The sequence below is a fragment of the Anomaloglossus baeobatrachus genome, chromosome 8, assembly GCF_048569485.1.
Source record: "Anomaloglossus baeobatrachus isolate aAnoBae1 chromosome 8, aAnoBae1.hap1, whole genome shotgun sequence".
Lineage (NCBI taxonomy): Eukaryota > Metazoa > Chordata > Amphibia > Anura > Aromobatidae > Anomaloglossus > Anomaloglossus baeobatrachus.
Window position 1 is genome coordinate 120,305,743 of NC_134360.1, and position 12,772 is coordinate 120,318,514.

At 46.5% G+C, this 12,772-nt stretch overlaps 2 protein-coding genes across 4 annotated transcripts in view; one reads left to right on the forward strand and one right to left on the reverse strand.

Annotated features, from left to right (window-relative positions):
- RBFOX2 (RNA binding fox-1 homolog 2) overlaps positions 1-12,772 on the forward strand; it is an 846,394-nt gene that overhangs the window by 586,679 nt on the left and 246,943 nt on the right. The gene's annotated exons all lie outside the window — the stretch shown is intronic.
- The window catches only part of LOC142249288 (mitochondrial glycine transporter-like), a 91,435-nt gene continuing 87,088 nt past the window's right edge, over positions 8,426-12,772 (reverse strand). The window contains exon 3 of the mRNA XM_075320917.1: positions 8,426-8,564. Within this exon, the coding sequence (XP_075177032.1) occupies positions 8,556-8,564 (9 nt within the window). The 3' untranslated portion in view covers positions 8,426-8,555. The remainder of the gene's footprint in view (positions 8,565-12,772) is intronic.

The window sequence follows — 12,772 nt, forward strand, 5'->3', positions numbered from 1 at the left end:
GTGTCCTTGTGATCATTAAATTTAAATAAACTTTGTAGAAATTTTGCATGTTATATAGTCCCCATTGTTCGGTTTATTTTTTTTGTTCCCTAAATAGTTCATGCATAATTTGGAGGTGTGCTTTGGGTCATTGTCCTGTTGTAGGATGAAATTGGCTCCAATCAAGCGCTGTCCATAGGGTATGGCATGACATTGCAAAATGGAGTGATAGCCTTCCTTATTCAAAATCCCTTTTACCTTGTACAAATCTCCCACTTAACCAGCACCAAAGCAACCCCAGACCATCACATTACCTCCACCATGCTTGACAGATGGCGTCAGGCACTCTTTCAGTTCTGCATCTCACAAATGTTCTTCTGTGTGATCCAAACACCTCAAACTTCGATTCGTCAGTCCATAAAGCTGGGTTTACACACTGCAACATCGCAAACGACACCGCTGTAACGTCACCGGTTTTGTGACGTTACAGCGACCTCCCCAGCGACATTGCAGTGTGTGAAACCTATCAGCGACCTGGCCCCTGCTGTGAAGTTGTAATCGCTACAAATCGTTCAGGACCATTCCTAGGTCCTTTGTTTCCCGCTGTGCAGCATGCATCGCTAGAAAGTTTCAGTGTGTGAAAGACTTTGCAGCGACTTTGTTAGCAACTTCCCTTTCAAAAAGCTGCTTATCAACGTCCCCAACAACCAGCTAGGTCGCTCTGCAGGTCCGGATCGCTGTTGCGTTGTTGGCCAGGTTTGCCTGTTTGACAGCTCACCAGCGACTCAACAGAGACTTAGGGAGGTCGCTGTTACGTCACAAAACCGGTGACGTTACAGCGATGTCCTTTGCGATGTTGCAGTGTGTAAACCCAGCTTAAACACTTTTTTCCAATCTTTCTCTGTTCAATGTCTGTGTTCTTTTGCCCATATTAATCATTTCCTTTAATTAGCCAGTCTCAGATATGGCTTTTGCTTTGCCACTCTGCCCTGAAGGCCAGCATCCCGGAGTCGCCTCTTCACTGTAGATGTTGACACTGGTGTTTTGCGGGTACTATTTAATGAAGCTGCCAGTTGAGGACCTGTGAGGCGTCTATTTCTTAACCCCTTCAGCCCCAAGCCTGTTTTCACCTTTATGACCTGGCCATTTTTTGCAATTCTGACCAGTGGCACTTTATGAGGTTATAACTCTGGAACGCTTCAATGGATCCCAGTGATTCTGAGATTGTTTTTTCGTGACAAATTAGGCTTCATGATAGTGGTAAATTTAGGACAATATTTTTTGTGTTTATTTGTGAAAAAAAAAATAAATCAGAAATTTGGAGAAAATTTTGAAAATTATGCAATTTTCAAAGTTTGAATTTTTATGCTCTTAAACCAGCGAGACATATGACAAAATAATTAATATTATTTCCCACATGTCTACTTTATATCCGCATAATTTTTGGGGAAAAGAAAAAAAGTTATAAAGGACGTTAGAGGTTTAAAGTTTGAGCAATTTCTCACTTTTACAACAAAATTTACAAAGCCACTTTTTTTTTTACGGACCACATTACATTTGAAGTAATTGAGAGGTTTACATGACAAAACACTCAAAAGGGACACCATTCCAAAACCGCCAACCCTCAGGCTACTCAAAACCACATTCAAGAAGGTTAGTAACTTTTCAGGTGCTTCACAGGAACTAAAGCAATGTGGAAGGAAAAAAATTAACATTTTACTTTTTGCAACGGCTGCACGATGCTTGCTGATCAGGTACCCAATTGTTCAAGTTTTGTCTTTTTTTTTATTTGGGGTGCACAAAAAAAAAGCAAAAGACTAAATTACTTCACGGTAATGGGATTTTCCAGGGTCCACGACAGCACCCCAGAGAGAGGGATCCGCCCCTTCAGGACAGGAAACCTACAGATAAAAAAGGGGCGGTCCCGCTCTCTCATCAGTTGGTTTCAGAGTATGTATGTGAGAGGAACCGCCATGGATTAGTAAAATAACCAGAGAAAACACCAGATGACACCGAAGAGTGAAAGAAAAAAAAAGGGTAGGGGTGTAAAGGGTGCTGTCATGGACTCCGGAATATCCCATTACTGGTAAGTAATGTAGTCTGTTCCATTCGCCACGACAGCACCCACGAGACACTTGGAGAGAAGCAGACAATTAGGGAGGGACAACCACTTGAAGGACTGATCCCCCGAAAGCAAGGTCCGAGGAAGAAAGGTCCAACCTGTAGTGCTTGTAAAAAGTAGAAGGAGAGGACCAGGTAGCAGCCTTACAAATACTGTCGATGGAAAAGTCTGCCATTTCAGCCCAGGATTAGGCCATCGCCCTAGTAGAATGAGCCCGTACACTGGGAGGCAGTGGCTCCTGCTTAGTCGTATACGCCATGGAAATAGCGTCCCTCATCCATCGGGCCAAGGTATGTTTTGTTACCTGGCGACCTCGTCTGGAACCCTGAAAAGCAACAAACAACGCCCTATCCTGTCTCCAAGGGACCGTCCTAGATATGTACATGAGAACTGTTTCCCTGACATCTAAGGTGTGAAAACTGCATTCTTCCAGTGTGGAAGGGTCAGGAAAAAAGGAAGGGGGGATGATCTCCTGACTTCGATGAAACTGGGAAGCTACCTTGGGTAAATAAGCCGGGTCTGTCTTGAGAACGATCCTATCCAGAAATATCCTAAGGAAGGGAGGATCTATGGACAGGGCCTGAATGTCGCTGATGCGATGGGCAGATGTAAGGGCGACTAACAGGCAGGTTTTTAGGGATAGCAATTTATCTGATGCTGAGGGGAGGGGTTCGAAGGGCGCAAGGGTTAGGGCATCCAGCACTAGAGTGAGATCCCAGGGAGGTGGACTGGTGATACGGACGGGCTGGCTGCTGTCGCATGCCTTAATGAAACGCATGACCCATCGATTACCCGCTATATTGGTATTGTAGAGGGCGCCCAGGGCAGAAACATGAACTTTCAGGGTACTGACTGAGAGACCCATAACCCGTCCAGACTGGAGAAACTCCAGAATAGAGGAGATCGGGACCACAGCTGGAGAGGAGTCCGGAAAGGAGGCAAGAAAATGCTTCCATACCCGGCCATACTGTCGGGTTGTGACCGGTTTTCTACTTCGCAGCAGGATATCAATAAGACGACTGGAAAAACCGTGAGCGGCTAGTAACTCACTTTCAAATTCCACGCCATCAAGTGGAGACCTTTGATGCGTGGATGAAGGAAAGGACCCTGTGACAGGAGATCTGGCCTGGATGGGAGAACCCAGGGGTCTGTGACTGACATTCATCAGGAGGGAGAACCAGGGTCGCCTGGGACAAAAAGGCGCTATAAGGATGATCCGAGCTTGTTCCTCCCTGATCTTCCGTAGGACCGTGGACAGGAGAATCAGTGGAGGAAAGGGCATAGGCTACGCTGTACCGCCAAGGAACCTTAAGGGCATCTAGGACCGTTAGCCGATCCGCCCTGTTCAGGGACCCAACCTATTTCAACCTCCTGTTGCTTCTGGTAGCAAATAAGTCTATAACCGGTCGGTCCAACCAGTGGACTATCTGCGCGAAAACTTCCTGATGCAAAATCCATTCTTCCTGACGGAGAGTGTGACAGCTGAGGAAATCCGCCTTCACGTTGTCCACCCCCAGGATGTGTACGGCGTAGAGGGACAAAAGATGTCTTTCGGCGAGTTCCAACACCTGTGCTGCTGTCTTCATGAGGGAACATGAACGTGTCCCCCTTGGTGGTTGACGTAGGCGACCACTGTCCGGTTGTCCGTACAGAGTTGCACGTGGGTGCCCCTGAGGAGGGGAAGGAAAGACATCAGGGCTCGACTGCCAGGAGTTCCTTCAGGTTAAAGGAGGTATTCGTCTCGACTGGACCAGAGACCCTGAGCCCCCCACCCCCAGGGGCTGGCGTCGATGGTGAGCAGACTGGTGGCGTGAACATGCCATTCCTTGCCCCTCGTCAGGTTCGTGTCCGTCAGCCACCAGTTGAAGGAAGCTCGGGTGGTGTTGGTCAAGGTGAGAGGAGAGTCGAGCGACCCTTGATTTGACCTTGCAGCTGCCAGGATTTCCCACTGCAGTTGCCTGGTGTGAAGCTGGGCCCACTGTACACTGTAAATACAGGAAGTCAGTGACCCTAGCAGAGACATGGCGGTCCGGAGGGACAGTGACGGGTGACCTTGCGCGTGACGTATGACCCCTTGTATCCTTGCGACTTTGTCTGGTGGTAGAAAGCAACGCTGTTGTCTGGAATCCAGGAGCATGCCCAGGAAAGACCGTGAAGTAATTTAGTCTTTTGCTTTTTTTTTTTGTGCACCCCAAATAAAAAAAAAAAAAAAAAAAGGAAGACAAAACTTGAACAATTGGGTACCTGATCAGCAAGCATCCTGCAGCCATTGCAAAAAGTAAAATGTTAATTTTTTTCCTTCCACATTGCTTTAGTTCCTGTGAAGCACCTGAAAAGTTACTAACCTTCTTGAATGTGGTTTTGAGTAGCCTGAGGGTTGGCGTTTTTGGAATGGTGTCCCTTTTGAGTGTTTTGTCATGTAGACCTCTCAATTACTTCAAATGTAATGTTGGTCCGTAAAAAAAAAAAAAAAAAGTGGCTTTGTAAATTTTGTTGTAAAAATGAGAAATTGCTCAAACTTTAAACCTCTAACGTCCTTATAACTTTTTTTTTTCCCCAAAAATTATGCGGATATAAAGTAGACATGTGGGAAGGTGGCAGGCGTAAGTCTAGATTTTTGCAGATTCAATATCCACCCCAGACGTTGCAGGGTTGACACAGTATGACTGAGGCGGGATGAACATTGAGCTGCTGTGCTCCCCAACACCAGAAGGTAATCTAAATATGGGATAATTAAAGTCCGGTGTTTGCGAAGGTGAGCTGTGACCTCAGCTATGACCTTGGTGTAAATCCGCGGAGCGAGGGAAACGCCGAAGGGCATGGCCGTTAACTGAAAATGGTGAATGGAATGGTTAATCACGACTGCTACCCGGAGGTATTGCTGATAACGCGGGGTGGACAGGTATGTGGTAATATGCATCCTTTAGATCGAGGACCGCCATGTAACAATTGGGGAAGAGCAGCTTCATAGTGGACAGGAGGGATTCCATTTTAAACGGTCGGTATCCCAGGAAGAGGTTAAGTTTCTTCAGATTAATAATGGTTCTGTATGACCCATCTGGTTTCGGGACCAAGAAAAGGGGAAAGTAGAACCCCTGACCTCTTTGATGTAACGGGACCGGTGTCAGGACCTGTTTATCCATGAGAGTGAGAACCTCCGATACTAATGCGTGATGTTGTTCCGCTGATCTCCTGGTGGGTGTAACACAAAAGGACTGAGGAGGTAGGGACTTAAATGCCAGCCGGAGGCCCTCCGAGATCAGGTTCAGAATAAAAAGGAGCTGGAAGTGATGGTCTGCCATACGTCCCTGAAAAAACGGAGCCTGCCATCAACCGGAAAAAAACGGATTATTGTTTATGATACTTTTGACGGAAGGAAGGGTTGCATAACAGGGTTCCCTTGGACCCATAAGCGGGATGGTCAGATCTGTCCCTGCGTTCGGGTCTGTTGGGCTGGAAACGGCGCTTGTGAAACGGGAGCCTAGAGGGAGGAGTAAATGTGTTAGGGAACCCCTTCTTACTATCTCCAGCCTTGGTGAGGAGGTCATCCAGTTTCGGGGCCAAATAGGAACTCACCATCACAAGGAAGTGCACACAGCCTGGATTTTGAGGATGAAGGGGGGGAAGGGGGAAGGGGGAAGAAGGGGGGAAGGGGTGAGGGGAAGAAGGAGTGAGGGGGGGCAAGGGATGGGGGGTTAAGGGGAGGAAGGGGTGAGGGGTTAAGGGGAGGAAGGGGTGAAGGGGGGGGTGGAGGAAGGGGTGAGGGGGGGGGAGGAGGAGGAAGGGGTGAGGGGGGGAGGAGGAGGAAGGGGTGAGGGGGGGTGGAGGAGGAAGGGGTGAGGGGGGGAGGAAGGGGTGAGGGGGGGAGGAAGGGGTGAGGGGGGGAGGAAGGGGTGGGGTGGGGTGGAGGAAAGGGGTGGGGTGGAGGAAGGGGTGGAGGGGGATGAAGGGGTGAGGGGGGAGGAAGGGGTGAGGGGGGGGAGGGAGGGAGGAAGGTGAGATTGGGGATAGGTACCCTATGTGCCCAAAGAACTCTGTACCTGCGGATTTTGCCGCGGATTTATCAGGATTATCTAGATAAATCCGCAGGTTTTAGCAAGTACAGACACTCCCCATGTTATCCTATGGGACATGGGAAGTGTGTGTCCATGCTCCGCTATGTGTAGCTGCAGAATATGCTGCAGATGTCCCGAGGCCACACATAACTGCATGTCAATTATTCCAGCGGAAATACCTGCGGAAATCCCGGCCCTCCACTATGGAGATAGAGGCTGGGACTTTTGCAAGTAAGTCGCATGTATTTCCACAGGTTTTCCACAGATATTTAGCTGGAATCCCGCAGCTATGTATAGCTGCGGATTCCGGGTAGCTGCTGCGGGAAACCTGTGGACGTACCTGCGGATATATCCACAGGTGCGAGCTCCCGTGGGCACCTAGCTTTACAGGATGGATCTAGGCAGCAGGATCACAGCAGATGGAGGAGGCAGCAGATGGAGGAGGGTGAGAGGTGGGGAGGGGCAGCAGATGCAGGAGGGTGAGGTGAAGGAGGGGGCAGCAGATGCAGGAGGGTGTGAGGTGGGGGAGGGGGCAGCAGATGCAGGAGGGTGAGAGGTGGGGGAGGGGCAGCAGTTGCAGGAGGGTGAGAGGTGGGGGAGGGGCAGCAGATGCAGGAGGGTGAGAGGTGGGAGAGAGCGGGCAGCAGATTGGGGAGGGGTCAGCGGCTGATGGGGGGCAGCGGTGGCAGATGGACAGGGGCAGCGGCTGATGGGGAGAGCAGTGGCGGATGGAGGGGGCAGCAGATGGAGGAGGGCGGTGGCAGATCGGAGGCAGTGGTGGGAGCTGATCGGGGGCACTTCCCAAATAGCACTTGCAGGGATCACTCTCCTCAGCTTTCACGGATGGAGTGAAAATGAGGGGAGTGGTCACCTACAGGTCACCGGCCCCAGATCCAAGGTAATTGGCGAGATGGGTCACAAGGCCGATCTCTTCAATCAGAGCTGGGGCGAGTGAAATAAAGGTCACCCAGCTCCAGCCAATGATCAGTGCTATAGCTGCACTGATCATGGCTGGATTTCAATGTTTCAGCCAATTTCAATGGCTGAAACATCACAGTGGCTATGATTGGCTGACCAATGCCGCTCAGCCAAATACGTAGGTCCGGGGGAGACATCACCCGTCCTGAGGTCAGGGAGAGGTCCCCTCCTCCCCGTATCTAAGGATTTTGCACACCGATCGCAGCCGCCGGGGCTCCGAGGCCGCAATTTCGCCATCGTCATGGGTCGTGAAGTACCAGGGCACCATGACGTACCCAGTACATCATGGGTCGTTAAGGGGTTAGAGACTAGAGACTCCAAGTTACTTGTCTTGTTGCTCAGTTTTGCAGCGGGGCCTCCCACTTCTTTTTCTACTCTGGGTAGAGCATGTTTATGTTCTCTTCTAAAGGGAGTACTACACACCGTTGTAGGAAATCTTCAGTTTCTTGACAATTTCACGCATGGAATATCCTTTATTTCTAAGAAAAACAGACTGTCTAGTTTTCACATGAAAGTTCTTTTTCTGGCCATTTTGAGATTTTAATGGAACCAACAAATTTAATGCTCCAGATTCTCAACTAGCTCAAAGGAAGGTCAGTTTTATAGCTTCTCTAATCAGCAAAACTATTTTCAGCTGTGCCAACATACTTGCACAAGGGTTTTCAAGGAATTTCTAAACAACCATTAGCCTTCTAACACAGTTAGCAAACACAATGTACCATTAGAACACTGGAGTGGTGGTTGCTGAAAATGGGCCTCTATACATCTATGTAGATAATGCATTAAAAACCAGATGTTTGCAGCTAGAATAGTCAATTACCACATTAACAATGTATAGAGTGTATTTCTGTTTAATTTAATGTTAGCTTCATTGAAAAAAATGTGCTTTTCTTTCAAAAATAAGGAAATAGCTAAGTGACCCTAAACTTTTGAACTGTAGTGTCTATATCTCACACACACACACACACACACACACACACACACACACACTCAAAAGTTTACATACCACAGCAGATTTATTTTTTTTTTTTGCTTTCTTGGCCTTTTTCAGAGAATATGAATGAGAACACAATCTTTTTTTTTTTTTCCCCACTCATGGTTCGTGGTTGGGTGAAGCCATTTATTGTCAAACTACTGTGTGTTCTCTACTTAAGCCATAATGACAACCAAAAACATCCAAATGACCCTGATCAGAAGTTCACATACCCTGGTGATATCGGCCTGATTGCATGCAAAGAAGTTGACACAAATGGGTTTGAATGGCTAATAAAGGTAACATCCTCACCTGTGACCTGTTTGCTTGTAATCAGTGTGTGTGCATAAAAGCTGAGTGAGTTTCTGGGATACAGACAGACTCTTGCATGTTTCATCCAGCCACTGATGTTTCTGGATTGTGAGTCATTGGGAAAGCAAAAGAATTATCAACGGATCTACAGGGGGAAAAAAAAAAATAGATAGTTGAACTGTATAAACAGGAAAGGGATACAAAAAGATAGCCAAGGAATTGATAATGCCAGTCAGCAGTGTTCAAACAAGTGATTAACTAATGGAAAAATCAGAGGCTCTGTAAAAACTAAACTACGATCAGGTAGACCAACTAAAATTTAGGCCCGAAACTACCAGGAAAATTGTTTGGGATGCAAACAAAAACCCACAAACAACATCAGACGAAATACAGGACTCATGAAAACTAGCGGTGTGGATGTTTCAATGTGCACAATAAGGAGGCACTTGAAGAAAAATGGCCTGCATGGTAGAGTCGCCAGAAGAAAGCCATTACTGTACAAATGCCACAAAGTATCAAACCTACAATATGCCAAACAGCACAGAGACAAGCCTCCAAACTTCTGGAACAAGGTAATTTGGAGTGAGGAGACCAAAATCGAACTTTTTGGCCACAACCATAAACGTTACAGTTGGAGAGGTGTCACCAAGGGATATGATGAAAGGAACACCATTCCTACTGTAAAGCATAGAGGTGGATCGCTGACGAGTGAGCTACAAAAGGCGCAGGAAACTTGGTCATAGTTGAAAGAAAGAGGAATACAGCACGTTATCAGCAAATACTGCAGGCAAATTTACACTCATCAGCCCGGAAGCTGCACATGGGACATACTTTGACGTTCCAACATGACAATTATCCAAACCACAAGGCCAAGTCGACCTGTCATTGGTTACAACAGAACAAAGTGAAGGTTCTGGAGTGGCCATCTCAGTCTCCTGACCTCAATATCATTGAGCCACTCTGGGGAGAACACAAGCTCGCAGTTCATGCAAGAAAGCCCAGGAAATTTACAGGAACTGTAAACTTTAAACAGATTATACACACACATACACACTGTTCAAAAAATTAAAGGGAACACTCAAATAACACATCATAGATCTGAGTGAGTGAATGAATGAATGAATGAATGAATGAATGAATGAAAGAAAGGAAGAAATATTCTCATTGAATACTTTGTTCTGTACCAAATTAAATATGCTGACAACAAAATCACACAAATAAATCATAGAAATCAAATGTCTTAAGCAATGGAGGCCTGGATTTGAAGATACACAAAACAAAAATAAAAAAAGTCAAAATGAGGCTCAGTATTGTGTGTAGCCTCCATGTGTCTATATGACCCCCCTACAACGCCTGGGCATACTCCTGATGAGGTTACTGATGGTCTCCTGAGGGATCTCCTCCCAGACCTGGACTAAAGCATCCACTAACTCCTGGACAGTCTGTGGTGCAATGCGACGGTGGATGAAGCGAGACATGATGTCCCATATGTGCTCAATCGGATTCAGGTCTGGGAAATAGGGGGGCCAGTCCATAGCTTCAATGCCTTCAGCTTGCAGGAACTGCTGATACACTACTTTTGTGAATGTTAGAGGGGGTGATGGTTTGGAGCTCCCTCTGGAGGTCAAGACTGGGGATGAAGCTGACTGTGCCTCAACAGGTGTAGAATTTGGGAAGCGCAATTGCAGATCAGCCTGGATTAGGCTACATGCGCACGTTGCCTACTGCTGTGACAAATATTCTGCAGCGATTTGGCAGCATATGTGCGCTTCAAATTGCTGCAGAAACACTGCATAATGGATGCAGTGTATCTGCAGAATAGATGCAGATTTGATGCGCCCTGGATGCTGCCTCTCCCAGACAGAGTGGGAGCAGCATCTAAAGCGCACAAAATAAGTGACATGTTGCTTTTTTGAGTGCAGTGATTTGGATCAAAATTTCAGCATGTAAATCGCTGCGCTCTCAAACACAACATGCGGATGGGTTATGCACAATCTTCATAGATTGTGCTGGAAACGCAGGACCCATGCGTTTACGCTGCAGTGCAATACGCAGCGTAAACGCATGAAATTATGCAACATGTGCACATAGCCTTATATAGAAGAGCAGTGTCTGCTGGCTGGGGCCAGTGATAGATGTTGTTCCTCAGTCTCTGAATTGGCTTGGAGTTTGTCCTTCCATTTATCTTGTGCCTGTACCATTCCAGATAATTTGCAGGTTCTTTGCCTTATTGCCTGATCCACACCTAAGGGTGTTTGTTTTCTTGCAGGAAAGGAATTGTCTGTTTTGAGGAGCATGGGGGATCCCCCTCTGCAGGCCCCACTGCAAGAAAAGGGAGATTCTCCTTGTTCTATTTGATTATTTGTACTTTTGTATTTTGTGATTTTTTGGTATTTTGTATCTCCCATTATTTACAAGAGTACCTGATATATTGGGGAGAGTCTGTGTGGTCTCAGTATTTTTTATTATCAGGAGATTGATATTTTTCCGCAGGGTTTTGCACTGACCAATCAGTTATCTGTCCTGTCCTATCTAGGAAGTCAGACCTCGCCTTTGCTAATCTTTATTTCCTATCTGTGTATTGTGTTTTCTTACATCACCGTTGGCTTTATATGTTAGGGGCTTGCTATTCCTTTGGGGGTCTAATCTGAGGCAAGATAGCTTTGCTCATTTCTATCTGTGAGGTGTAGTAAGTTTCTCCGGCTGTGACGAGGCATCTAGGCGTGTTTAGGAATGCTCCATGGCTACTTCTAGTGTGGTCTGACATATAGGGGATTGCGGTCAGCTCAGGTTCCAACTACTCGTGTTTTTTTCTGCTGATGGGATTTTTGTGATCATCCATTGCCAATTTGCCAATCCTGGTGTTCTGTGGCAAATGCAAAGCATCCTGTACGATGTTGGGCAGTGAGCACAACCCCCATCTGTGGATGTTGGGCCCTCATGCCATCCTTATGGAGTCGTTTTCTAACGGTTTGTGCAGACACATGCACATTTGTGGCTTGCTGGAGGTCATTTGTCAATTGTTTTTGCCATTTGAGTTTTGCACTGCAAAGCCGAGTTTTTGACCAAAGCTCTGCAACAAAAAGGCTGCAGTTTGAACTGCATAGTGCGGACAAGAAACCCAAATTCCCATAGACTTTGCTTGAAAAGCAGAACACAACCATTTTGGCATTAAACGCTGCAGTTGAAAAAGCAGCAAAAAAGCAGGTAAAAAGCAACGTGCGGACATAGCCTTAGAAGAAATTCATAGACTGCACAAATGTTATTTAGCATGATTTGTTAAACTGTTTTTTTGCCACTTACATAGTCTACTACAAAATGTTATATTTCGCTTTATAAGACGCACCCGATTATGAGACGCACCCCCAAACTTGGTGAAGGAAAAGAGAATTTTTCTATTTTAATGTTAAATGGGGTCCGTCTTATAATGCCAGTGTCCATCTAACAAATCATATATGGTATATGTCACTCATAGCCCCCCCATCCTAAAATTAGCCCCCTTAATCTAGATATGCCCCCTTATATTGAATATAGTCCCCTTGTGCTGGCAGCACATGTCCCCCAGTGAAGCCACATGTCCCCCAATGATGGCATAGATCAAAAAAAATTGGTCTGCACTCAGACAAGTGGGAGGTGGTGCAAGTGAAAAATGGGTCCAATGCAAGATAATAAATTCACTCTACTCAGATTGTGATGCAAAACGTTTTTCAAATTTATTGAGGCGACTGTGAAGTCATTCCGATGTTTCGACCCCACCTGGGTCTTAGTCAAGAGTCGCTTCAAGATGGGTGCTTGGGACATGGACATTTAAATTAATAGCGCTTGGTAGAGAATACCTTGAGGATAAAGGTCCTGGGTTTAGCCAGCGCAGCAGCGCTATGGCTGGTGATTAAGGATATTCTCTACCAAACGCTATTAATCCACTCAAATTTCCATGTCCCAAGCACCCATCTTGAAGTGACTCTTGACTAAGACCCAGGCGGGGTGGAAACGTCGGAATGACTTCACAGTCGCCTCAATAAATTTGAAAAAAAACTTTTTGCATCACAATCTATGAGTGCAGTGAATTTATTATCTTGGATTGGCCCCATTGCTGGCACACGTCCCCCTGTGCAGGCAGATATAATATGTGCCGCTGCCCCAGCCCATCACCGCGGTGCGGTTGCAACACCACGGTGATAGACAGCGGCAGTGCACATTATATGAGCGGGAGCAGGAGATCTCACGCTGCCTCTCATGCAGCTTTCACCAGCCCCCAGCAGCACTTGAGAGCTGCCCCCACCTCCCTTGGACTATATATATACATATATATATATATATATATATATATATATATATATATTATATATATAT